General features: G+C 43.7%; 1 protein-coding gene across 3 annotated transcripts in view; it reads right to left on the reverse strand.

The window, feature by feature from the left end:
* Positions 1-24105, reverse strand: part of CRHR2 (corticotropin releasing hormone receptor 2) — a 164126-nt gene that overhangs the window by 33090 nt on the left and 106931 nt on the right. For all 3 annotated transcript variants that reach the window (XM_064445137.1, XM_064445138.1, XM_064445139.1), the window contains 3 exons: positions 12675-12792; positions 8096-8249; positions 4692-4752 (listed from right to left, as the gene is read on the reverse strand). In XM_064445137.1, the coding sequence (XP_064301207.1) occupies positions 4692-4752; positions 8096-8249; positions 12675-12792 (333 nt within the window). The remainder of the gene's footprint in view (positions 1-4691; positions 4753-8095; positions 8250-12674; positions 12793-24105) is intronic.

The raw sequence follows: 24105 nt of genomic DNA on the forward strand, positions 1-24105 counted from the left end.
CAAGCGCTATTAGAAGAGCGGTTTCTGGGAAGCTGGCAGAGGAATCTAGCAGAGGGACTCATACGAAGCAGACTGAGGCACGTGGCAGAACTTAGTGGGCTAGAAAAAGTCAGCAGAGAATTTGGAACAGAGCTGGCAGAGCACAGAAGCGGTCCCAGGGCAAAGGCGGCTCATTGCTCGTTGGAATTTAAATATTGCGTAGCTGTAAGACCATACTGAAGAGCAAAATGCTGACATTTATTATCTGAAGCCCAGTATTAGACCAAGGTTGCACTGAGCAAAATATCACGTGTATATACAGACTTTCACAGAATTTGAGGAAACAAGGTTGTGGCCAAAGGTAGGTTTCTATAACACAGGCATCTACAGGGGGGCTCGATGCGCCGGCAGTCTTTTGTAGTGAGTGGAGAAAAAAAACCAACAGCTTTTCTAGGACAGTGTTCATCTCATCAGGCTATAATATAGCTCTGTTACGTTGTAATCTAAACATAGCTAATCTACCCATTAAATCAGGTGAGTAAAGGTGAGAGGACATATATTTGCCAGTGACGTTACGTATGTCTGCACCTGATTAGCTAGATTTCATATTTACAGTCTGACTGTTCAAACTGGTACCTTAGCTGAGACATTGCAAACTTTTCTGCCTGTCATCTTAACTCTTACTTTAAATCCAACATAAGCCATTATTTCTGCAATAAAATCAGCACTGCACATTTCTTTAAAACCAAAAAAAGAACCTAAACCACTGAAAATTACTTGGTGCTTCAGAATTTTAATTCCACCAGTGTGAAATAAAAGCCTTGGTTGTTTTTTTTTTAACCTCTGAAAGACTAAACAAACACTCCCTGAATATTGAAGAGGACAATTTAGGAGACAGTTCTGACTAGACTCAGATATGTAAACACACTTCTATCGAATAGCACTAATTAATATTCTTCATGTTCTCTGACAGTTCTTTCTATAACAAAAACCACCAGTGGTTGTATCATTATTGCTGATTAGAACTTACTAACATTCTTCCCCTGACCAACTGTCCATCAATGAAATGACCATAATATTTCTTAAAAATCTGTGTGTTTTTTATTGGTACTTTTTTTCAGAGTTGTCAGACTTTGCTAAAGAGCAGCTTTATCCCAGACAGGGTATTTGCCACAGCACCAACTATATTTACCTCACTATGGAGAACACAACCTCGAGTGAGCACAAAAATGAAAAAATTAAGAAGTTGGTTGAAGCATTTTCTTAACATTCTTCCTGTATGCTATTTTGAGCTTTTAAACTGTTATGAGCTATAGAACTTGAACCCCAGTTCAACCTCTGAACATCTTAAGTTACAGTTCAAATGCATACTCGGATGAAGAAGAGTTATTTCCCATTTTGTCCTGAATTCTGGGTTGTCCACTGGGATATCCAAACAGTCTTGGAAGCTGCAGAAGAATACATGTTTTCCGCACGTGTCCAGCTGGCTAGGTCTGCCCTCATGGGGGAATAACACATGATTTCCCCAGCAGTCAAGACAAATGGAATGTATGAGCTAGGCTGACTGGGGAGTTCGACTTGTTTTCACGGAGTAGCTGAGGTTGGCAGGGACCTCTGGACATCATCTAGTCCGCCCCCCTGCTCAAAGCAGAGTCAACTGAAGCAGCTTGCTCAGAGTGGTACCCAGTTGGCTTTTGAGTAGTTCCAAGGATAAAGACTCCACAACTTCCCTGGGCAACCTCTTCCAGTGTTTCACCATCCTCACAGTAAAAAGGTGCTTCCTGATGTTCACATCGAATTTTACGTGTTTCAGTTTGTGCCACTGCCTCTTGTCCTGTCACTGGGCTCCACTGAGAAGTGTCTGGGTCCACCTTCTTCAGATCCTCCTATAAGGTATCTATAAGCACTGATAAAATCCCACTGAGCCTTCTCCTCTCCAGGCTAAACACTCCCAACCCTCTCAGTCTCTCCTTGCATGAGAGGTGCTCCAGCATCCTGACAGCATTTCTCAAACCCAGGGATTAGTTTTATCTCATCTGTCTATATTTGCACACACTTACAGAACTCAATTTAAAGGCGTGATTTCTGTATCATCCCAGCACAGAGAAAGATTTTGTAAATGCCACAAAGTTTAGTCTAAACTGTCCCAACAGCTGATGGACTGGAGAGGAGAATAGACCGTAAGTAAGTTAAACAGATGCATGTGCAGACACCTGTACCAGAGGTACACTCTACATGTGCTTCACTTTGACGGCTTAGAAGAATCTGCTCCCTTCCTCAGTCTGAGAGGCAGTGAGCAGGGTCTACCTGAAGTATCACATGCTGTAATGCTTGAGAAGATGACTGAATATTTATGACAATTAACAGTCCCTTAGCAAGTTATTCATTTCTTGTTTTGCTTTGGTTCATTTGCTTTACTGAGCCTCCTCTGCATATGACATTACTACAGATGCAAAAAGCAGATTTCATTTAATAGGCTTTGCCTTACAGCCCTTATCCGCTCTTCATTTATGAGAGCTCTGCCTCTCTGCCTGGGTGCATGTACTAGATCAAAGGAATGGCACTACTGAAGCATCCAGTCTCATTTTCTCATGCAGAGTCAAGTCCATGAGTCTTGGCCCCACCGCTGGCAATAAGCGAGCACAACGCCGAGGCTCCAGGCTGTTACCCCTCACACTGTGGTGGGCAGAAGCCAAATTCTGCACTTTCTCAATGCGCCACACATTTGGAATAGCTGTGATGTGCAGCGAGGGTGTGTGTGAATGTTTCGCTCCAAGGCAAACACCAGCATTAAAGACAGAAAGGTGAAAACATCCCAAGAGATTAGGTTTAATTGTCTGGGTTGACCAAGAGAATCCTGGCACCTCCCTTATCAGTAAGTATGTGAGGTAAATGATGTACATGAGTTAGAGTGTACAGGCTTGTCCATGACATGGATTTAAAAGCACAAGCTCCATTTGATAATCCACCCAAAGCAGAGAGCTTGAGCCGAGAGATTCAGCAAGAACAGCTGGGGCATTCTGCATAGCATATAGAATCACTTTGTCTTTCTAGCCCTGCTGACTGTATTTTTGTATCCTCCTTTCCTTTGTTGCACAGGATCTGGGCCAGTTATGCCTTCGCTGGTGAAAGGTGGCACACATCTGCGTAAACATGCCATGTCTTTCTTCATAGCCGTGATACATCAAAGGGAGGCTCTTTCACATTCACTCTGCCTGTATACAATGATGGTGAATGGAGGCAGAGGTACAGATAATGCGGTGATTTCTCCGTCTACCTTGTGTGCAGTGCAATCCCAGTTGTTGTGGCATGTTTCTAGCAGGGGTCCCACTTTCCTTCCTCTCTAGTTCCAGAGCTGAAAGTCCTACTTCAGCACAATGAGACATCCATGCTGCCCTGGCTTATGCAAGGTAACAACTACAAGGAGCTTGACCATGAAGGAGACCCAAAATGTGATCCTTGACCCACCCAGAAACAAGAATATCTGTGACCACAGAAATTAGGGAAATCTGGTGATCTGAGGTTATTTCCCAGGGCTGACTGACTTGGACACCCAAGGAATAGGTTCCAACTGAACTTTTTCTAGCCATTTTGAGACTACAGTATGAATTCTGTATGATTATTGTAGGCAGAGATGGAATCACACAAAACTTCTCCCTCAGTGAAAGGGTGTCTGTTTGATTGCCAATACGTTTAACTCCTGAGAATTAGATCATCATCTCCAAAGTCACCATTAAAGCTACAGAAGAGAGATTGGTCAAGGGTTCAGAAGTTTGTGGGGAGCAGAGAAGAGGAACTTAGTAGCACATAACAAAATGCCTCCCATTCCTACAGCACGGATGCCCAAATCTCAGTCAGTCATCCTATCCACCTCCCTTAGATTCAGGAGAAATAGCGCATGTAAATCTAATTTATCCAACCTACTTCAGACACCTCCTTCCAGATGAGATGAAATGCACCCCAGACTGCATTTACTGTTTTGACTGATCACCACTGATCACAAGAGACCACAAATTAGTGCAGATGCAGACACCTACAAGGTAGACACATTTAATCAGATGCACTACAGACAGACAAACAGTGTGGTCGTATGAAAAACAGATTCAAGGAGAAAAGAATTATTTTTAAGGCTAGGGAAGAGAGCTGTAACAGATAATAGACATTGATCCAAACACTAGTTGAAAAGTACAAGCTGAGCTATATCTGACCAGTATCAATGTTTGGAGGAAAAATACCCAAAGCACAGATGCCTCTTCACCTCCAATATTTTTCAATTTCATGCACTAACTGCTTCCAACTGGAAAAGCCAGAAACAGAGATGCAAAAAATCCAGCCGTAAGACTATTCTTGGCAGACTGTCAACTGAACTCTACACACCCAGAAAGCTAAATCCATTAGCAATCAACTGTAGTTTTTACCAAGGTCTTACTCAAGCAAAACTCCCATGGAAGGAGATTACCCTGACTGTAAATCATGTATAAAGCTATCACATGAGAGCTTCAGGGCTTGGCCAAGGATATTTGGGAAAGATGTTTTCAGGAGCTGACTCAGGTAGTGCTCTGAAATTTGAGATGGTCTGGATTTGGATGGAGGTGATGTGCCCTTTCTTCTTTTCTATTTATCAGCTTTATTTCTAAATCACCAGTTCAGCCTGCAGGCATTTCTTAATTTATCTAGAGAGCCACACAATCACAAATGTTAACAACACTTACTGTTCATTTTCATAATATAGTTTGCCAATGGCCCAGGCAATGATGATTGGGCAAGGAATACCTGCAGGAGCAAAAAAATCAGGAATTAATCACAACCCATGGACGGATGGATGATACAGATGTAGATTCGGACATGTGTAAGGAGATTCTTAGTTAATGAACTGGAAGATTCTAAATACAAGTGGTCCTATCTTGGTATTCTTGAGACATCACAATTGCTAAGACCTCTTTATGCATATATAAAAAAGGTCATTTCAAAAAGCTGTAGTACCAGTAAGAAAAGTTAATAAAATTATTAACAAACATGTATATATATATACCTATATTGCTATATAAGTGATCAGAACAAATTTGGCTGGCTTAAAGACAATTTTGGTCCCTTTCAACTTTCCTGCAGTTGATATGACAAAACCTTAGAGACATCTCTTGGAGGTGGGCCTTTAGATTTTTATTTCCCAGGCTGCAAGCAGCCTGTAAACTCATTGGGTTCTTTGGATGAAGCCCGTTTCCAAAATTTTCATTAATTTTTTAGTTGAGTCTTCCCTGTGAAACAGGATTATGTGAAAGAACATTTTGGTCTCTTGCAATGTCAGAATTCATTCATTGTTTGCCCTTTCTAAAGGATCCAGCTGCTCTTAACTTTATATATATCATTCTATGATGTGCAGTGTGCTCTGTGCCTGCGAGTTCTTATCAAGGCCATGCATTTAGTTTTACAGGGCTTGTTTTCAAAATTATACCCAGAAGGTGTTACTTCTTGGTAGTGCTTCTTGGGCGTGCAACCTCATTGCAGTAGATGAATTATATTTGTACACTTAATGTCCTTGCATTGCTATAACCTCTGCTTTCCAATGCTATTGTTTTACGAGTCCCATGTCCAGAGCCTTGTCCTTGTGCTTGTTTTGTGTGAGGCCTTCAGAGTCCATCCAGTTTCAGGGGGATTTGCTGGAGCAAGAAACTGGAAATGAGGAAGCGTAAGTGGAACTGGCCTTTTGACACAGACCTCCTTGGGGGAAACAGGAACTTTTTCCTCCAGGCATTCCTCAAGGGAAGACTGAATAATGTCAAAAATGGAGGAGGAGAGTTTGCCCTCTCCAATTCGCCTTTACCTGTCAACTCAGGCAAAAACAAATGACAAGGCAAGGCTCTCCAGCTCCATCCCTCCCTCCAACCTCCAGATTCACATCCCTCTGAAATCACTGCCGCTCTAAGGACAAGTCATGGCTCAGCATGCCTTAAACCTTCATGTAGGAGTCGGCACGGCCTTGCATCTAACACTGCCTTTTGACATCTCATTTGTTGCCTCTTCTGTGGGAAATAGAGGCTGTAAAGAGACAAATCAGAGTGGAAAGAACCACAACATAGCAGGGAAAGGACTGAATTGCTAAGTGGTCATCTTTAACCTCAGCAACGAGCGTAGTGCAGCTCTGATCTCCCACACACCCCACCCCCGGTGGCTCTTGTCCCCTGCAAGTGATTGTGTCGTCTTCTGTCTTGTTCACCATTGACTCTCAGGGTCCGGTGCCCTTGTTTCTCCCATGTTGTTGCTAGGCATGAACAGACAAAATGCGCCATGTCCGTCCTTCTAGAGGAAAACATCTTACTTTTCCTTGTGAAGCAAAGAACAGGGATTTGGGACTGAGGACGGTAAAAGATCATGTATGGGAAGGCAAAGAAGAAAGCACCCCAAAAGAGTGAAAAAAAAGGTATATTCAGCTCACGCCACTCCTATATTAGTAATCAGAGACCCGGAGGTTTCTGAGAGGGGTAGGGAGGGAAAATACTAGGGGCCAAACCAGTCAGGGGGTCTGTCAGAGCTGTGTGAGCAGCTGATTTTCCAGCTTGGTGACAGAATTGAAAAATACTGAAAACCAAAACTGAATCAATTACTCACATAAACATTTTCTTTCTACTACAACTCCTCTTTCCTCCCATTTGATTTTGGATTGAATGACATATTTTGTTTTAAAGGCTGTTTCTGCCTTCAGAACTGCAATTCAATTACTTCTGCTCAATTGTAAGAGGAAGAGGCATTTCTGAACAAAATGTCATTCTACTTTCAGAAAAGAAAATATCTGTGACTTTTTTCCACCTTCTGTCAAAAGAACCGCCAAATTCACTAGTTCTGCTTGACCTCAGGTTTTGCATCCGAGTGAACAAGCTGCCCACATGGGGCTTGTCTTGCCAAACCTCTCCTGGCCAAGTTCAAATCATGGATATAGTGGTTGAAAAGGACCTCTGAAGGTATCCAGTCCAATCTCCTGCTCAAAGCAGAACTATCAACACTAGCTCACCTCAGCCAGGGCTTAGCCCTGCTGAATTTTCAATACCTCCAGGGCCAGAGGTTCCACAGCTTCTAAGTCATCTGTTCCAGTGCTGCACCACCATTTTGGTAAATTTTCTGTTTCGTTAATGTCCATCTGGAACCTCCCAGTCTGCAATGTGTGGTCATTGTCCCTTCTTATAACATCTGCTATTAAGAAGAATTTGGCTCCATCATCTTTGTAATTATCTTTCAAATCATTCTTGGTACCTAACAGACCCCTCCTTAGCTTCCTTTTTGCCAGAATAAACAAGCTCATCTCCTTCAGCCTCACTTCCCAGGTCATGTCCTCTAGATCCCTGATCATATTGACAGCCTACTACTGGATAATCTCCAGTTTATCCACATCCCTTCTGACCTAAGAGACACAGAACTGACCACAGGCAGCCTTACCAAAGCTGAGTAGAAAGCATTAGTAACTTCCCTCAATCTCCTGGCCACAGAGTATGTGTTTTACCTTATTCATGATAAGAAGGCACTGATGGCTCATACTCAGCCTGTACCCACTGCAAGCCCTACATCCTTTGCAGCAGCGCTGCTACTCTGACAGCCGGTTCCCAGCCCGTACTAGGAACAACCCCCTCAGCAGTCCACAAGACAGCTCTAAGGTTGGACTGGCAGATAATCAGGCTTCTCTTCTAGTCAGCTCCTCACTTAGAAGTGTCTCATCTGTCTCTTGAGGCTGAGTGGTCCCCAGGGCATGGACAGGGCCTCTTCTGTCTCATGCTGTGTTGAGCAGCGGTATATAAGGGGTTCTGATCACTGCTCTGCTGATCAAAGTGAAAGGGACGTGGTATGAACTGCTGCATTCCCAAAACGCTGAGCCTGGGAGTTCTCTTTCTTTCCTTAACACCAAGTGCCTGAGGATCCAAATGAAGAAGACAAACCCAGCAATAACCTATTAGCTTTATATCATCATCACAGTGAAGAACGAAACCTGATCTCGTGTTCTGACAAAGTTAGGTTTGAATGTCAGATTTCACCTCAGTGGGATTTTTGAAGTTCATTCTTTCTGCTCTTGTCTTTATCGCTTTAATGCCACATACCATGTAACACCATTTTAAACACACAAGGCACTTACACCATCCTATGAAGAGAAAGACCCATTTCCGCAGCTTATCTGTGGAATAAGTCATCACTATAGCGGTGTGTAAGTAGCAGCCTTCCACAAACATCCAGAAGAAATTGGTCACCACAAAATAGTTGTAGACAGTGGTAATACATCGACACCAGGGCTGGAAAGGAAACAGAAAAGAATTTTTTAAAATCATGGTGAGAACACTTTAAAAATTCTATATCTTGTTATTTCCTTAAAAATCAATGACCGAATTCTTTCATGGGTTGCAGACTTAAACCTCTGACTTGGAATCAGAATATCTTAGGTGCTGTCGGGAAGTCACAGCTATGTCTGTGACTTTCTGCTGAGGCTTGGCTTTGACCACAACCTGCAGGATCTCCTGTACCTGAGCATGTCTGGAAAGTTGACACACCATAAGGCATGTCCACACCCGCGCTCTGCAAGAAATTTCAGAAGTAGCCGTGTGGAAAGAAGACGAGAGGAGGCGGGTCATTTGACTACAGATGATCTTTCAGAGAGGTTCAGCCATAGCCTAGGGTTGTATCCTAGGAGTCTAAGCATATCTTAGGCATAACCCACCTGCTGAACAACTCAAAGAAAATATAAGATAGAAGCTAATGTCCCAGTTTTGCTTCATTTCCATTGAAGGGAAGGGGCGCCACTGACATTTAGGAAAAAGAAATTTACTTTAAAGATATGCTTTTATCAGCTACTTCATCCCCGCTATTCCTGCCACTAGTGCTTCACTCTAAGTCACATCCCTACACACACCACCTCTGGATTTTGCCATAACTTTAACAGGAGTTTTTGGTCAGGCTCAATGTATCAGTGAAGGCATCTTCTAATGGCCGTGCAGTGAGAGCACAGCTGTGGAATACACAATTAGCTGTAGCGAGGCAGGTGGTAACATCACATCAATAAATCACAAGTAACTGCTGATGGTGATTTCCATAATGCTACACAAAGAAGTCTAGGAAAATTTCTTTCTGACCAAGCAGGCATTCAGCGCATTCCCTGAAGCATGACGTTAATTACCTATGTTAGCTGGTATCATTGATGTCATTTTGGTTTCACCATTCTCCAGCCTTTTAATTAACTCTACTAAAGTATTTGAAACTTTTGACCCTCAGTTAATCTGATTTCAGGCTTCATATGCATGAGGTATTGATGATCTCTAGGCAGTCAAGAGAGCAGCGGATGCACTACGAAACCCAGCAAAATTCTGTGGACTAAGATTTATTGCACAAGAAGCACAGTTACAAAACGATAACCCATCCACAAGTTGTGATCACTTCTGTTTATTGAGCTGAAATAAACAGAAGGCATCTTTTGGATACATTAAAGCTTTCATTTCTGTATTATTTCATAAAGATTTGAAATCAAGTTTAGCTTCATCTTTAAAATAGGATTAAAACCCAAAACAACTCAGAAGAAAAATAAACATTTTGTTTTCAAAGTTTCGTTTAAACAAAATGAAATTTTTTTTTCATCCTTTTGGCCTGAGCAAAGGAAAATAAAACCACAATCCAAAAAAAAAAAAGCCTATTTATTTCTCCTTTTGGCCTGAACAAAGGAAAATAAAACCACAATCCAAAAAACCCGCCTATTTTTGGCTAACACCAAACAAATATTATGGCTCCATTCCTGATTAAACCCCAAACTAGAAGGACTAGGGTCCCAAAGACTTTAAGCCTCATATTTGATTTTTTTGAAGGTACGAGCACGAATTAAATTTTTCCCTGTGGCCTCAGTCTCATGCAAATTCTCTGATATAACATCTAGACTCTTGTTTCCCTCTCTCCCTCTGTTGCAACACTTACACAGTTTTTATCCTCTCCACGGCTGCCCATTTTCACAGGAATTGTAAAAAATAATTTTATGTGAGCCTGTCGTTCCTGTGTCAGAGCTGCGTGGCATTGGCCAGTGGCTTGGGAAGGCACTGGGAGGGATACGGGCAAATCCACATGATGCTGGCGAGATCTCCCTCTGCACCGTTTCCATAGGTAACCAGAATAAAATGAATTTTGAGCAATTCCTTTTGGAACTGCAGATTTATTGTTATTAAATAATAAAACCAATTAGCAGAACCCATTAATTTATACCATTTCAGTTATTTGACTGAGGATTCTTGATCCCCAAACGTATCCACCATTAGGCTCCAGATACCTTCAGCAATTCCCCTTCTTGATTTATTAACATGAGCACTATAACTTCATGCAAAATGTTTCCACGATGAGTCCTTGATGCTTCTGTAACTGCATCATTACTGATCAGCACAGAAGAAATCACATCATTAGCTGGCATAAATGATATTGCTCCCATTGATTTCAGTGGGTTATTCTGACTCTGACTTACACCGCAGTAAGAACATAACGAAGTTATCACTAAGCTTGTATAAAGGGCCTTCCCCGAAAGATTGCAGTGCTCTGCAGAGAAACGATGAGTTAATGAAAGTGAGACGTGTGAGGATCTGCCTTATATTTGCAGGTTTATATTTTCCTTGGCACATCGTGGTCACATTTTAAAAGACATTTGAGTGCCTGACTCCAACTGATTTTTCCTAAATAACTGTAAAAATCTGCAATAACATTTGCAGATTTACTCATGAGAGTTAATCACACAGCATGAAACTGTCAACAATAAAGCTCATACACCACCATTTTCTGTAGTCTGAAACTCAGAAACACAGACAAAGCAAACAGTGAATTAATAGAAGCCACACCTTCTCAAAGGAGCATCTGCTTAAATAATAATAGTTTGCATAGATGTCTCAAAAAACTTAGCATCTTAGACTTCTTTATCTAGGTACTACTGACTTTTCTATTTGTTTTCCCAGAATATGGGAGTAAAGTTCAGATGTCAAATCTTACATTTGAAAAGTTAACCAAGGATGACGAGTGCCCAGCTGACATTAAAATGAATGGATACCCAGGCTGCTGGGGTGGTTTTCAATTTCTACAGAACCAGTTGTTATGTGAGTGGAGCCACACTGACTGATACCAGCTAGGGATGCAGCTCATATTCCATACGTGCTTCAGTCCACCTGTTTTCCGTAGAGCAAGAGTATTGAAGAGGGTGTGTATGTGTATGTGTGTGCATGTGTGTTTGCAGCACACTGTTAAGTATCTTCTGGATTATGGAGGTAAATATCAGGGGACCCCCATAAAAGGAGAATATTCCACTACAAGAATATTACAACGGGAACAAGAGCAGTAAAAACCTCTACCAAGGGACTATCCAAAAGAACTGTTCCCCAAGAAAATCCCGATAAATGTTTTTTCTTTTGCAGTGGATGCTTTTAATCCACTCCAAAATCCTTGTATTATTGGAGCTGCTTGGTGACCAAACAGGAGGATGATGAGGGGAGACCTTATAGCTCTCTACAACCACCTGAAAGGAGCTTGTAGCGAGGTGGGGGTCGGTCTCTTTTCCCCAGTAACAAGCGATAGGACGAGAGGAAATGGCCTCAAGCTGCGCCAGGGGAAGTTAAGGTTGGATATCAGGAAAAACTTCTTCACCGAAAGGGTTGTCAAGCACTCGAACAGGCTGCCCAGGGAGGTGGTGGAGTCTCCATCCCTGGGGGTATTGAAAAGAAGGGCAGACGTGGTGCTTGAGGATATGGTTTAGTGGTGGGCTTGGCAGTGATAGGTTAGTGGTTGGACTCGATGATCTTAAGGATCTTTTCCAACCTTAACGATTCTGTGATTCTATGATTACAACACTTACACAGGGACTGATTCAATGTCCTCACTCAAACAAGGGTCTGCAGTTGGGAGTTACTTGAATGAATATGAAATTACATGGAAAGTAAGAGAAATGGGAGCATGGTGACACCCTGCATTTCTCAAGAGTGCTCAATGCCAAGCAGAGAAGCTGCCCTACTTCTTTCCCCCTTCCGCCTTCCCATGTTTTATTGTGTGGATCTGTCCGGTCCCTTGAACGGGCTCTGACTCTCAGTCACCCATCAGGAAGCTGACTTAGATCACTATGCCAGCAAAAATCTCTTCCTTGCTTTATTGCTGGCTAGGTCAGTTCTCCACCAGTTTAGCGAGGTCAACCTCCAAGGGTTCAGTCCTCCCCAGGTGATCAAGAAGAGGAACAGAGCCAGTGCAAAAGACGCAGCAGGAGTGAAGCGTTTGGGTCCCTGGAGGAATGAGCCATCGCTTTCAGTGACAGGGAGTTGCTGCTGGGTGCAGCAGCAGATATCCCAGACCTTCATCCCCAAGGCCAGCACACAAGCAAAAATTGTACTGTTTCATGCCCTGTTTCTTATTTCCTTGGGAGTCCGACTGAAGACAGCAAGGTGCCCACTGTCATCGGGCAAAGCAGCTGACTCAGCTTCAACAGCCTAGTTAATTATTTCTGTACCCTGTTCATGGAGGTGCTGCCCTCTGGAATGAATGCCTTCCCCGCACAAGTGCACACCACTGCAGGATGCTCTGACAAAAATGTTAAAGAAACCACATTTAGTGTCTCGCAAAATACTGTATCTTACAGTGTATAAAATATCAGTCAAACAAATTCAGCATCCCTGCCTGCCCCCAAACTACATGGCAGAGACATGCTACCTCCAAGCACTTACTTCATTGCTTTCATGTATGTTGTGATCTATCATTTGAAGCAGAAACCACATCACATTCCTCAGGATGAATGTGGTGATCAGGTTCCAGTGGATAATATTCCGCAGGCATCTGATACTCCTAAACAGGGAGATACATTTAAATCATCATATATAGTGACTATATACACATAACACACTAATGACTACATAAAATAAACCTAATTCTGTTCACTTGCAAAATTCCTCATGGTTTATCCCCCTCCGTTACCTCTCTTACAGGAGCATCGGCTGTCCGATGGGTCAGCAATAACAGTCTGTGAGGCTGTTTGTAGCTTATATCTTTACCAGCAAGCATGTCTGGGTCTGGTCCCATTCTCTGGCTCTCAGGGTAAATCGCACAGCCAGTGCCAAAGACAAAACTTGGATTTTGCAGTGTAGTCACGCCACAAATAAATGACATAAATATAAAAGAGCAAGCGGCAAGATCTGTGCTTCTTTTCCTTGCTCTGTGCCTTTCTTCCAAAGACCACACAGCGTAACTTTTGCAAAGCCACATACAACAACTTGTCTTGATAACATGCGGAGGTCCCTTTGACAATAATCAGTTCAAGCACGTGAAACAGGATCTACTGGAAGAGCTCAAATATTCAAATGGTCATTTCATCCTCAGTTATCAGTTTTGCTCCCCTCCACCCCATCCCCTCAACTCTATTATAATGTCAGCTAGAACTGATAAGCACTGGAGTCTGTTGCACTGGAGTCTGTTGGACTCTTCAAAGAAGGCGATTTGGTGACAAATATCTGCTCTGGAGTGGCAAAACTGGAATAGGTTGCATTCAGTTGGTCTCTTGAACTGGCTCGTGTATGTGAAATTCAAAGTTTTCAGACCCATTAATGTGATAGGAGAGCACGGACTGCCTGGTTTCCATCCCAAGCCCAGCTGGCTGTACCAAGCTTTCTTACGGTAGAGCTGTGTATTCTCCTTAACCAGGAGAATACTTAACTGTGTTTTTAGTCCTTTCCCAGCCTCCTTTCAGATGCAATGTAAAATATGAGCTACAATGAGTTGGGACACAGTGCCATAAAACAAAAAAGGGGACTTCTTAAATAGTGCTTGCGGCTGACAACGGCTGCAGGAGGCAGCCAGGGCACGCTGCTGATGCCAGCGACCGAGGAGTCACTGCAGCTAGAAAGTAAGTTACTCATTCGGTCATCTGAGACAAGATCCTCTGTCTTCTCATTCTTTGTGAAATGGTAAAGGAAGGTGAGTGCCACGCTGCAGTTTTGCAATTATGTGATTGTTTCTCAGCTAAACACACAACACCCCAGTTACAGAAATCACTTCCGCAGGGGTTCACACAGCCAGCGCATTTCCCAGGATCGTCAGGTCAGGATTCTGCGTTTGCCATGTCAGCCTCCCCGCTTGCAAAGGAAGCTGTCAAATAACATCGGACGAACACAGAAAGCGGTGGTCTCAGACCTGCTCAGCTGTAGCTGACTGTAGCTCATCCCACTGCCAGCAAAAAGAGAAGGCACAATCCAGTAACCAACTTCGCCTCAGGCCTTTTGCATGACAAACAAGCCAGAAAACATTATTTTGTTATCTTAAAACACTTATTGCACTTGTCCTAGGACTCAGTTAGACAGTTTGAGGGCCAGAAGCAATTCTGTTACGTGCTTCAGCCTCACAAATCTCTCAAAGATTTCACAGCAATCCAGTAAAAAAACAAACAGAAGACCTCCCAATATGAGAAACTGCAACTTGCAGAAAGACGTCAGAGGTAAAACCCTACTAAGTCAATGTCAGAATAGCTTCTGAATTTAACAGCTCAGGCTCCAGGTATGAAATTAGTATTTGTTTTGAGCACCTCAGTGACTCCTGACTGGAGTCAATTTGGAAAACAATTCTCCAGCTGCTCAGATCCATTCACTTTTATTTAGGCTACAAAACCCCAAAGCATTGCTCTCAGCGCAACCTGTGCTGGCAGGGGACATGTCAGAGACACGACTCTCTCTGAAAATTTCACTGCTAACAAAAGGCAAAGGTTCATGGTTAGGATTTCAAAGAAACCAGGCAACCAACACCTACTGCCTTTCACGCTGAACCCCAGGAACCCATCTGGCTCCGGACAGACTTTGGAACATGCTATTAAGGTCTGTTCTCTGGTGATTGCTCTGCACATAAATGTCCTGTCGCTGCTGTTATGTAGATGTTTTACTCAGTCCCTTCAGGTGAAGGATTAGCAGATTAAGGAATGAGTTTGAAACATTGCTTCTAGGGGGAGAGGGAGGCAGGGGACTAGAAACTGAGGAAATTCAGGTCAAACTATAGCGTTACTGGCATGAAATTAATTGCTTTTGAGAGCTCTAACAACAAAACAGATCCAGCACACTTGCCACCTGAATGTATTTCTTGACAAAGAGAAGATAAAGGAGTGGGGAAAAAAAATATCCCTGCTGCATACCTCCATTTAGATGTAGTTTAATCATCCCATATACTGGAACATCACTACATCTGGCTGGAAGAAACCTTAATCCCAGAAGACTTAAAGCAGGACATCAGCCGTGGAGGCAAATAGGGTCAAACAAATATTTGTAAACTTTTGGGATCAGTTCCTACAAGCTTTTCACCCCAGTAGGATCCTAGTCATCAAAATCACATTCTCTTCCGTGGCTTGGAATATAAAGACAACCTCAGCATCTACTGGCTGCATGATCTGTGCCCTCCTACTTCTTGGTCATACTCTTTTGTCTTCCTTGCTCACCTGTCTGCATCTAGCCATTGACTCGTGTTTGGATTGTAACATGCTTGGGACAGAAGCAAACTGTAAGTGATGTGTGTTCAGGATCTGGAGCAAGGGGGTCTGGTCTGTGCTGGGAACTCGCAGGCTCTACAGATAAGTATGATCAAAGCTCTCCTTGTTTACAAAAACTGCATGTGCTGAGGGAAGATGTGTTCCTGGTGTAAAGTTAACTAAAGTGTAAATGTGACCAGCAGCTGGAATTTACCAAAATGAGGTCTGAAGCCTTGTCAAATGCTTTCGACGTGCAACAGGGACAGTTGGCTCTCACATCCCACTACCTTTAGCAAAAGCCATACTTTGGGTATCAGGAACCTTGTACCATGGCCTCGTTCCCTTTCTGAGACACTCCGTGCATGGCATGGATGGTAAGTAGATGCTTTCACCTGCTAAAGAGCTTCATTTCTTTGGGGCCAACAGAGCAATGAAGAAGAGGCTGTTGAGCAAGCGTTTTGCTTTTCCAGCTGCAGCCTCTCCCTGGTCACGTTCCCCACCACACTGCTGCTTTGGCAACGCAGCACAAACAGGTGAGAGGCAGATTTGCTTTTGTGATGTCTGGGCCACTACTCTGCTGGTGCAAAGAGCAGTTAGGGTTTTAATGGAAACAGCAGTAAAGTCAGGCTGAGAAACACATGTCTCAAAGTGCCACAGAGTTTCTCAATGGCTCAGGCAGTGACGTGACCCCAGGCACAGAACGGTTTTAGCCTTTCCCCTTTTTTATTTTTCCCTTTCTTTTTCTTTTAGTAAGAGTCCCATCTGGAGACTCTAAATTTGTTTTTGTTTGTAGACAGCCCAGAGCACATGGATTCTGTTTGTTTCTGTCTCCTAACTACTACTAGTACAGAAATCACAGTGGCAGTAATGCAATTCATAGCCAAGGGCAGGAAAAGCTTGAGAAATAACTGTGTGAGGTTCATACCGGGAAGGGAGAAACAGCGGGGTTAACATCGTATGTGGAAGCTGCAGGGCACAGCAGCTAAGTCAACTGATGCAGCCAGGGAAAGATCTCTTGCCAGCCACCCGTGAAAGCTGCTCTCATTTACAGGCACTGCTGGTGAATGTTATTATCATTATTTAGTGTGGGTAAAGCATCTGGAGGGATACTGACTGAGATGAGGGTCCCTGCATTTCAGGCACTATTCACCCGAGACTGTTCTGCCGGGCTCGGGAGCTAACCCTGTGCATAAAGATTATCTGTGTAGCCAGAGCGGAGTCTGAGGTGGAACAGTGACTGAAGGACATGTCCCAGACTGGGCAACAGAGCTAGTGAGTAACAGGAGACCTGCAGCACAGCTAATGTTTGGTGAAGGGACAAAGCCGACCTTGTCACACTCACTAATCTCAAAGCCTGAGGAAGAAACACATAATACTTACAGAGGTAATTTTTCCTCCATGGGCATTTTCCTGTCTGTCGGTAGATGAAGCTATCTTAAATTTATGAGGCTTAATGAAATTTAAATACTCCTGTTATTCATGAAAATGACCTGTCCCTTTTGGAAAACTTGTTAAACAGTCATAACAGTCTTTTATAACAATGAGCTCCACAGTTCCTTTCTCTCTGATTAATTATTGAGTTCACTCTGTGGAGTGAAAAAGTAAGCAACCCTGTGCTCCAGAAACAACAATAACTGTCCTCACAGGCAGCACCGGCAAGGAATTCACATCACGTTGTAGATAGGAGGGGGTAGAATTTGAAACACGTTGTGCTGTATTATAAGTTTGTGAATAGAGCTTTCCTACAGTCACAGCGATTGGCATGAATGCATTCCCTCACTACGCTAAGAAATTTGAGGTTATTCTTACCTCAGGAGGGAGATATGGCAATTTGGAGACTGTGGCAGGGACGACATCAGGAGAATGAGAGCACAGGCAGCAGAGAGCTACCTTCTTGGGAGGGCAAAGAGTCGGGCACACCACAAGATACCATGGACCAAGGCTATCAACTTCCATTAAAGAAGCTTTTCCTGTATTTGCTTCCTGCCCTGATCTTTTTCAGACAAAAAGTGTTGGTCAAGGCCTTGGCTCGACTCTTTTACTAACTCTTCCCTGGTGCACGGGTCCAAGGACGGAAGAAATAAGAAGTTGTAGCAATTCAGTCAGAACAGACTTAAAGATTGAGGCCACGACATAAGGACATAAGATCTTTCATATTCACTCAGACCAATGAGTCATGTAGGCTGACTCAGTCTCCACTGCTGATCAGTAAAACAGCTTGGGAAACAGGGGAGGTGGACTGTTAGTTGTTCCTTGCCCTTACCTCCTTGCTTCTGGCAGTCAGAGGTTTTAAGATATTCCTGATTCAGAGACCACATTTAATGACATTAGATCACCCCGTTGGTGGTCCCAACTCCTCACAGGAGTCACTGAACTCCTTCTGTGGTTTATGTTCGTTGGGGTCAGGCCACAGCTTATTCTACTAACATGACGGAATAAAGAGCTCATAAGCTGTTATTCATGGTAAAATACATTTGTCTATGTTGGTTCCTCTTCTCTGCTTGCCTGTCCCCTCCCAAGGGCTGGATGAGGAGGCATTTCCTCACAGCTACATTCCCTTTGGGAGTTGCAGAGAGGAGGGATAGAAAGAGCAGCCTGGAACTGGACAGCAGGAAACTGCTAGTCCCGTGGGGCTGCGGGAGCAGGCTGGGAGGAGTGGTTGGTAGTGTATCTCCCACATGTGCTCCCGAAGTAGCACAGTTCTTGCAGAAATTTCACTTCTGGCTGTGCCTGACACCAGATTTTGGACCTGAAATATCCCCCTGAAATATAGCACGTAGTGTCAGACCGGCACATGCAAGTGGTGCATGTTACACCAAGGGAAGGAGGAAGCAGGGGGAAAAGGACTTCCTTGAAAAGGAGAGAAAAGAAGGACTTAAAGTTTCTGACTTGGAGGAAGAAAAGATACTGCCACTGGAAGCATCTTGGTTCTGTAAGTGAAAGGGTTTATTGGCTCCTCATGATTTCTTAAGAACCAGTGCTTTGGCCCCTATTGAGTGAACTCCCCATAGAGTGAAGATGACCGCTTCTGACAGGGCAAGAGTTTCTGCTGAGGGCCTGCCGCACAGGAGTCCTGCGGCTGTGCTGCTCCTCCCGCGGGTCTGGGCAGAGGTGTCCTCCTGTCAGGCAGGCAGGGCTTTTTGCCAGGACTCGTTGTTTGGGGTAGAGCCACTTGCCTCAAGGCTCGTGATGTGAGGATTTGGATAGAAGAGTGTAGAAAGCGACAGGGTATTTTCACAGGAGACTGAGTTATGAAGTACTTTGTTTTATATTTACAGGAATTTGGGGACAATGGTATGGGAAAATGGGTGTGTTCCAGTGAGTTGAGAGTCCCAGAGTATGTCTCAGGTTGTGCTGGTCAAAACCAGATAAGATGCCCTCACCACACACACAGAGACCCCTGTAAGAGCATTAGCGTTGCAGCAGGTTAGACACAAAGAACCAATTAAGGTGAAAGCAAACATATTCTCTTTGGCCTTCCTATTTAGTAAATCAAAAGCCACGTGTATGTTGGGAAATTACACATAGTGTCCTCTCTATCTGATTTGAGAACAGCCCATGTTTCAAGCCCAGTGTCATTCCCTGACTCAATATCATACCACCGGCATCCTGAACCGCTTGGTGTGGGGGTGTTGTAACTGGGCTTCCGCGTTAGGAACAATAGCAGCAAGTGAATAAAAAGCAAAATTCTCCAGCAGTTGGCTGCAGCCTGTGTCAGAGGTGGGCAGAAAGAGTTTCTGATTGTTGGCAGAGAAAGCACACTCTGCTAATTATTTCCATCAAATGACCTTAATTGTATGGTTGGATACAGAAAGCAGAGAATTAGGAAATCCATTCTTTTGACTTAGGAAATGCTGAGACCTGAGAAGGCAGAAAATCTGATCAACTCCTCCTGTAAAGGTGGCCTCACTGATTCGGAAATGCAGATCTATAAAAGGGTTTCTAAAATAGCCCTGGTAAAACTCAAAGTAGCCTTTCTCTTGTTGATTTTATTTTTCTCCTCAATCTATTCATACGGCAGTATTTTTCCTCTGGGATGTGCAGAGCTACTACTTTCTGATTCAAAGCATGACACAAACAATTAACATTAGCAATTGTAATAATATGCCAGCATGGTCGAAAGCTAGCTGAATTAGTTGAATCATCTGCCTGGAAATAATTGCAAATGATAACTTTATTAGAGAAGCTTGGAAACCTTCTATTAATTCATGTAGTACTCCATTAATAATGATGTTCAATTAAGACAGCTGTCCCAAAGTCTGTCTGAAAACAGTTAGCGGGAGATATCTGAGAGTGCTCTGCTGGAGTCCTTCCCCTTCCATGACTGTTCAACAAGCAGGAAGGACAATCATGGACAATACTTTACAAAAATATTTTTCCCCCTCTAGTCTTTTCTAGGGCAAAGCTCATGGAGAAGCCATAAATGGCATGGAGTGGGAAGAATACCTAACAGCAAGTTATTTCCCAGGCCCTGTGCCTGTTGTGGCCTATTTGCTTTCATCCACATGGAGGCCTCCCCTGAGGTCCTCACAGTTTCCCCTGCGTGCTCGTGTTCAACCACTGCATATATTCTGGTACTAGTTCTTACAGATGGGAAAAACAGCTGGAGAGGTTGGCAAGGAAAATGAGCTGCTCGGTGGCAGTTGCCTGGGGAAATATAAATACTCCCACAGGAAATGCAAGGGGCGGTTGTAAGGGAAGAATGAAACCCTGGAAGAGAACAACAGCTTTATTACCAGGACAGGGGTGAAATGCCCAGGTGAAGATGAGAAGCAGCAGCTTCCATTAGCATTTAGGATGCACATAGACCCTAAAACCAAACCCACTGTGGAACCTTCTGTGCTCTGCTAAGTCTTTTCCAAAGCTGCTTTCTCCTGCCTTCAAGTCAGTTTTTAATCACAGGGCACAGGGCATTCCGCTTACTTTAGACACACAGGCTTCAAGCACTGATGTGCCTAGGGTTGGAAGGCTGCACAACACGGGGCAGGACCCGACCGACTGCGATCGCCGCCAGTGCTTGGGCGCAGCACTGCCTGGCTGCCTAGCGTGGTGAAAAGGGGTCAAAAATGGCCCTCTGCGAACGGCCCGCGAGCATGCTGGCACGGAACAGCATGGGTAACTGAGGACACGACATCAGCCTGTGCGTTGCTCCTAGTGTACAAAGAGAAATGTTGCCCCTGAGAACGACGTGGTTAAATAAGGGCTAATTGAAACCCAGTCGCTGGATACTCCAGTCTAAGAATATGGTTCCAATCTTCACTGTGCAACCGGCTCTTCCACTGGAGAAAATTCCTCTGCATTTTCACAGGAATGACAAAGTCAGACACAGATGACTTTATTTAGTACAGCATGTGCTTGTGGTTCAGCTGGTTGAAAAAATAAAGCCAAGATTTAGGAATCTGCTCTAATTTGTTTTGCTAAATGGAGGTCAGTAGTCAGCCATTCTTGAACCAAACGGTAAACAGGGCTGTGAAGTATCTGTTTCGCAGATGCCACCTTGCAGCTCAGGCGTCGGAACCCCATCACAAACTAGCTTTAGAGCAGCAGGGGCACGGTGCGTGGCTGCAGCCCTCTGGGGTTTGTCTGAGACACTGCCCTGTTGGCACAGGTGGTAGCTATCGGTCCGGGCTGCAGAAGGGCGAGCGCTTTCGATGAAGAGTGACCATCGCAGCTGGATTGCACCAGCTGGAGTCAGGACTTCAGAAGCCAGACGCTGAGAGCTGATAGTGGTTGACCTGGCTTAGAGCTACTGCTTGGGACACGTAAGAGTGCACAGCATATCCTCATTCATAATCCTTTTGTGGGATTATTAACAAAAAAAAATCTGAAAGAAAATTAATTTAAAGGACCAGCTAGGGAATTCAGCGGTTATGGGTGGTTTTTGTTTGGGTTTTTTTTTGGGGGGGGTGTTTTTTGTTTTGTTTTGCTTTTAATAGTATTATACAATTAGCAATATTTATTAAACTAACTAGCTTTGCAGATACCGTGTGGATAATCACGGAGGAAAGTCTGAGGCACTGATGCTGCTGTCCACACTCTCCTTGGCCTCATTTCCACTAAAACATAGGGTGAAATATTTCATTATTTTTGAGGATTTGGCCAGGAAATCAGGAGAGACCATATCGGATCATTTATAACTGGCTCCTTCTGAACGTTCATTCCTGTGCTTGGTCTACATTTGTTAGCCTCTTGGTGCTCACTGCGCGTGCGGAAACGTTTCCAGTGGTTCCGCGCGGGCACTTCTCCCAGGAAGCTGCAGCTCCCATAACAGAGGCAGTCCACAGGCTAGCATGGCACGTGCCCCACGTAGGAGTGACACAAATCAGGGATTTGCCACCTCTCTCGTGTTTTACTTGACAGAGCAACGTGGAGCAGCAGTATTTATCTTTTCGAATAGGCAGAAGAGAAGGTGGCTGGGCGCTGAACAAGTACAGTGGAGTTAGTGAGGGGTGTAGGTGTGCGATTCCTTGGATGAAAACTGAAGTTGAACTGTTTAGTACTTGAATACCTGCAGGTACGTTTGTAGTGGGTAACTAAACACCTAGGCTTGAAAAAAATCTTCTCTGATTCTCCTTCCCAGAGATGACTCAGGACATATTCTTTTTTGAAGTAAATTGCACTGCTGAGCATGATTCATATCTAAACTGTGAAGACCAAACTTTACTTTCTTCCTTGCTCTGAAACTGTGGAAGTGTTGCAAGACTTGGCTCCAGTGTTCCCAAAAATATTCCATCATCATCATCATGAGAACAGAGCACAGACAAGTTTTAGCTAATCAGGCGACAGATCTAGTCTTACACAGAGCGGTTCTACCACCAGAATTTAAACAAGTTTGCGTCCGTCTCCAACCTTGGCAATGACAGAAATATACCACTAAGAACATGTTTCAAGCACAGGATGGGAAGTGGCCTCCTGATCCCCCAAACCCCAGGTCGAGAAAGTCATTGAGTAGAAGTCCTTCATAAACTCCTGAAACTGTAGTTTAACTCCATGTTAAATCTCTTCCTCCATTACATTGCTCCTGGACCCCTCTGCTCTGTGTGTTGGAAATCATCCTCTAGTGTCCACTCACAAGTCTCTTTGTAAACCGCCTATACCTGTTTCTTCCTGCACTGACATTGTCCTTGATTGTAAGTAGCTCTTCAGTTTCTAATGTTTATCCAACAGTGAGGTATTTATAGGCATCAGTAATACTCCTTGTCAGCCTTCATATTTCTAGGCTACAATACCACTATTTGAGATGCAGCTTATGAAACCTTCCACATTTTAAGGCTATAGCTCTCTGGGCACACTTTTAATTACTGGTATTTATTCCAGGACTTCAGGAGGGCTTTGTTCTCCTCTGTGGTTTTTGCGCTAGGTAGGCTCTGGCTCTACATAAAGAGTCCGAAGAACAAGTCATACAGATATGAGATGTGAGAGGAGGGTGAGTAGAGGCAGTGGGAAGCAACGGCATTGCCTTGAGGTTAATCAGTAGGAAATCTGTTTCTGTCCTTTTTCTGTGTTCGTGAGATGAGACAGTTCACGTGATTTTGGGCAGTACAGGCACTTCAGATGTTTTGTATTCAAAGACGACCATCTCATTGCATATGTGCTTATTTACAGAGCTCCATCTTTTTCCATTCCTGCCTCGCTTTGAGAACTTTACTATGGACTATTACAGGGTGGGACAGAGTGCTCTCTCCAAACCTACAGCCATTGCATCCACTGAACACGTGCTCTGCAATTACCGGTATTTATGATGACGTTTAAAACAAGCCATGTGCCTGAACCAGTATTTAAGCTCTGCTATTTGAAGTGGCAGATGGAATAGACTTAACTAGGCTAGGTGGAAAGCCAGGAGATGATGGGGGAAATGGAGTACTGACATGAATTCATGAATTCAGTTAGTTGATGCTCTGCCCTGGACTTGCTCCATGACAGAAAGGTACGGCTGGGAGTACTGTGCCTCAGACCTGGAGTCGGCTCTGCTCTAATCACATCAGATACCACATGACTTTTAAGCGTGAGCAGTATTAATTGTGCAGATCGCCTACCCACTTGATATATCCTCAGTATCTGGGCTCTGAGAGGTATCAGATCACTTTGCCCTATGAAACCCGCTCTGCAGGGATGCTCTACATTTCTTCTTACAGGTTTCTACAAATCATTTAATCAAACTCTTCCATTCTTATTAACAGAGGCCTGCAGCAGCAGTCTCGCCAACTGCACACCAGACTGAAGATCAAGTTCAAAGCAGCTTGGAATGGGGGAGGATAAAGGACAGTAGATCTTCCTCTCCTAAATCCTGGGAGATGGGTAGTGGAAAAAAAGAAAAAAAAAAAAGGAAAAAAAAAGTGACTGTGTTATTTGAAGAAAAAAATGTTTCAGTCTTTTGGGAGAAAAAATATGTGAGATTTAGGAAATCTGGCTGTAATCACAAGAAAGAAAGGGGACAGTGCCTCAGGCCTATGAGAAAATAAACTCAGATGTTTTAAAAGGGGAAACAGAAAAAGGTAAATTTAGGGGCAACAGGAAAGCAAAGGTTTCCTCAAAACCCTCAGTTTGCTTTTGTTACCATCATACTAGTGACAAAAGATGTTATGTCAGTGTTTGTGGGTTTGGTTTTTTTTTTAGAGCTGCCTTTATTCAGCAACCAGTGCAGAAGGACATGTCAT

This window comes from Phalacrocorax carbo, chromosome 2 (assembly GCF_963921805.1).
Source record: "Phalacrocorax carbo chromosome 2, bPhaCar2.1, whole genome shotgun sequence".
NCBI classification, from domain to species: Eukaryota; Metazoa; Chordata; class Aves; order Suliformes; family Phalacrocoracidae; genus Phalacrocorax; species Phalacrocorax carbo.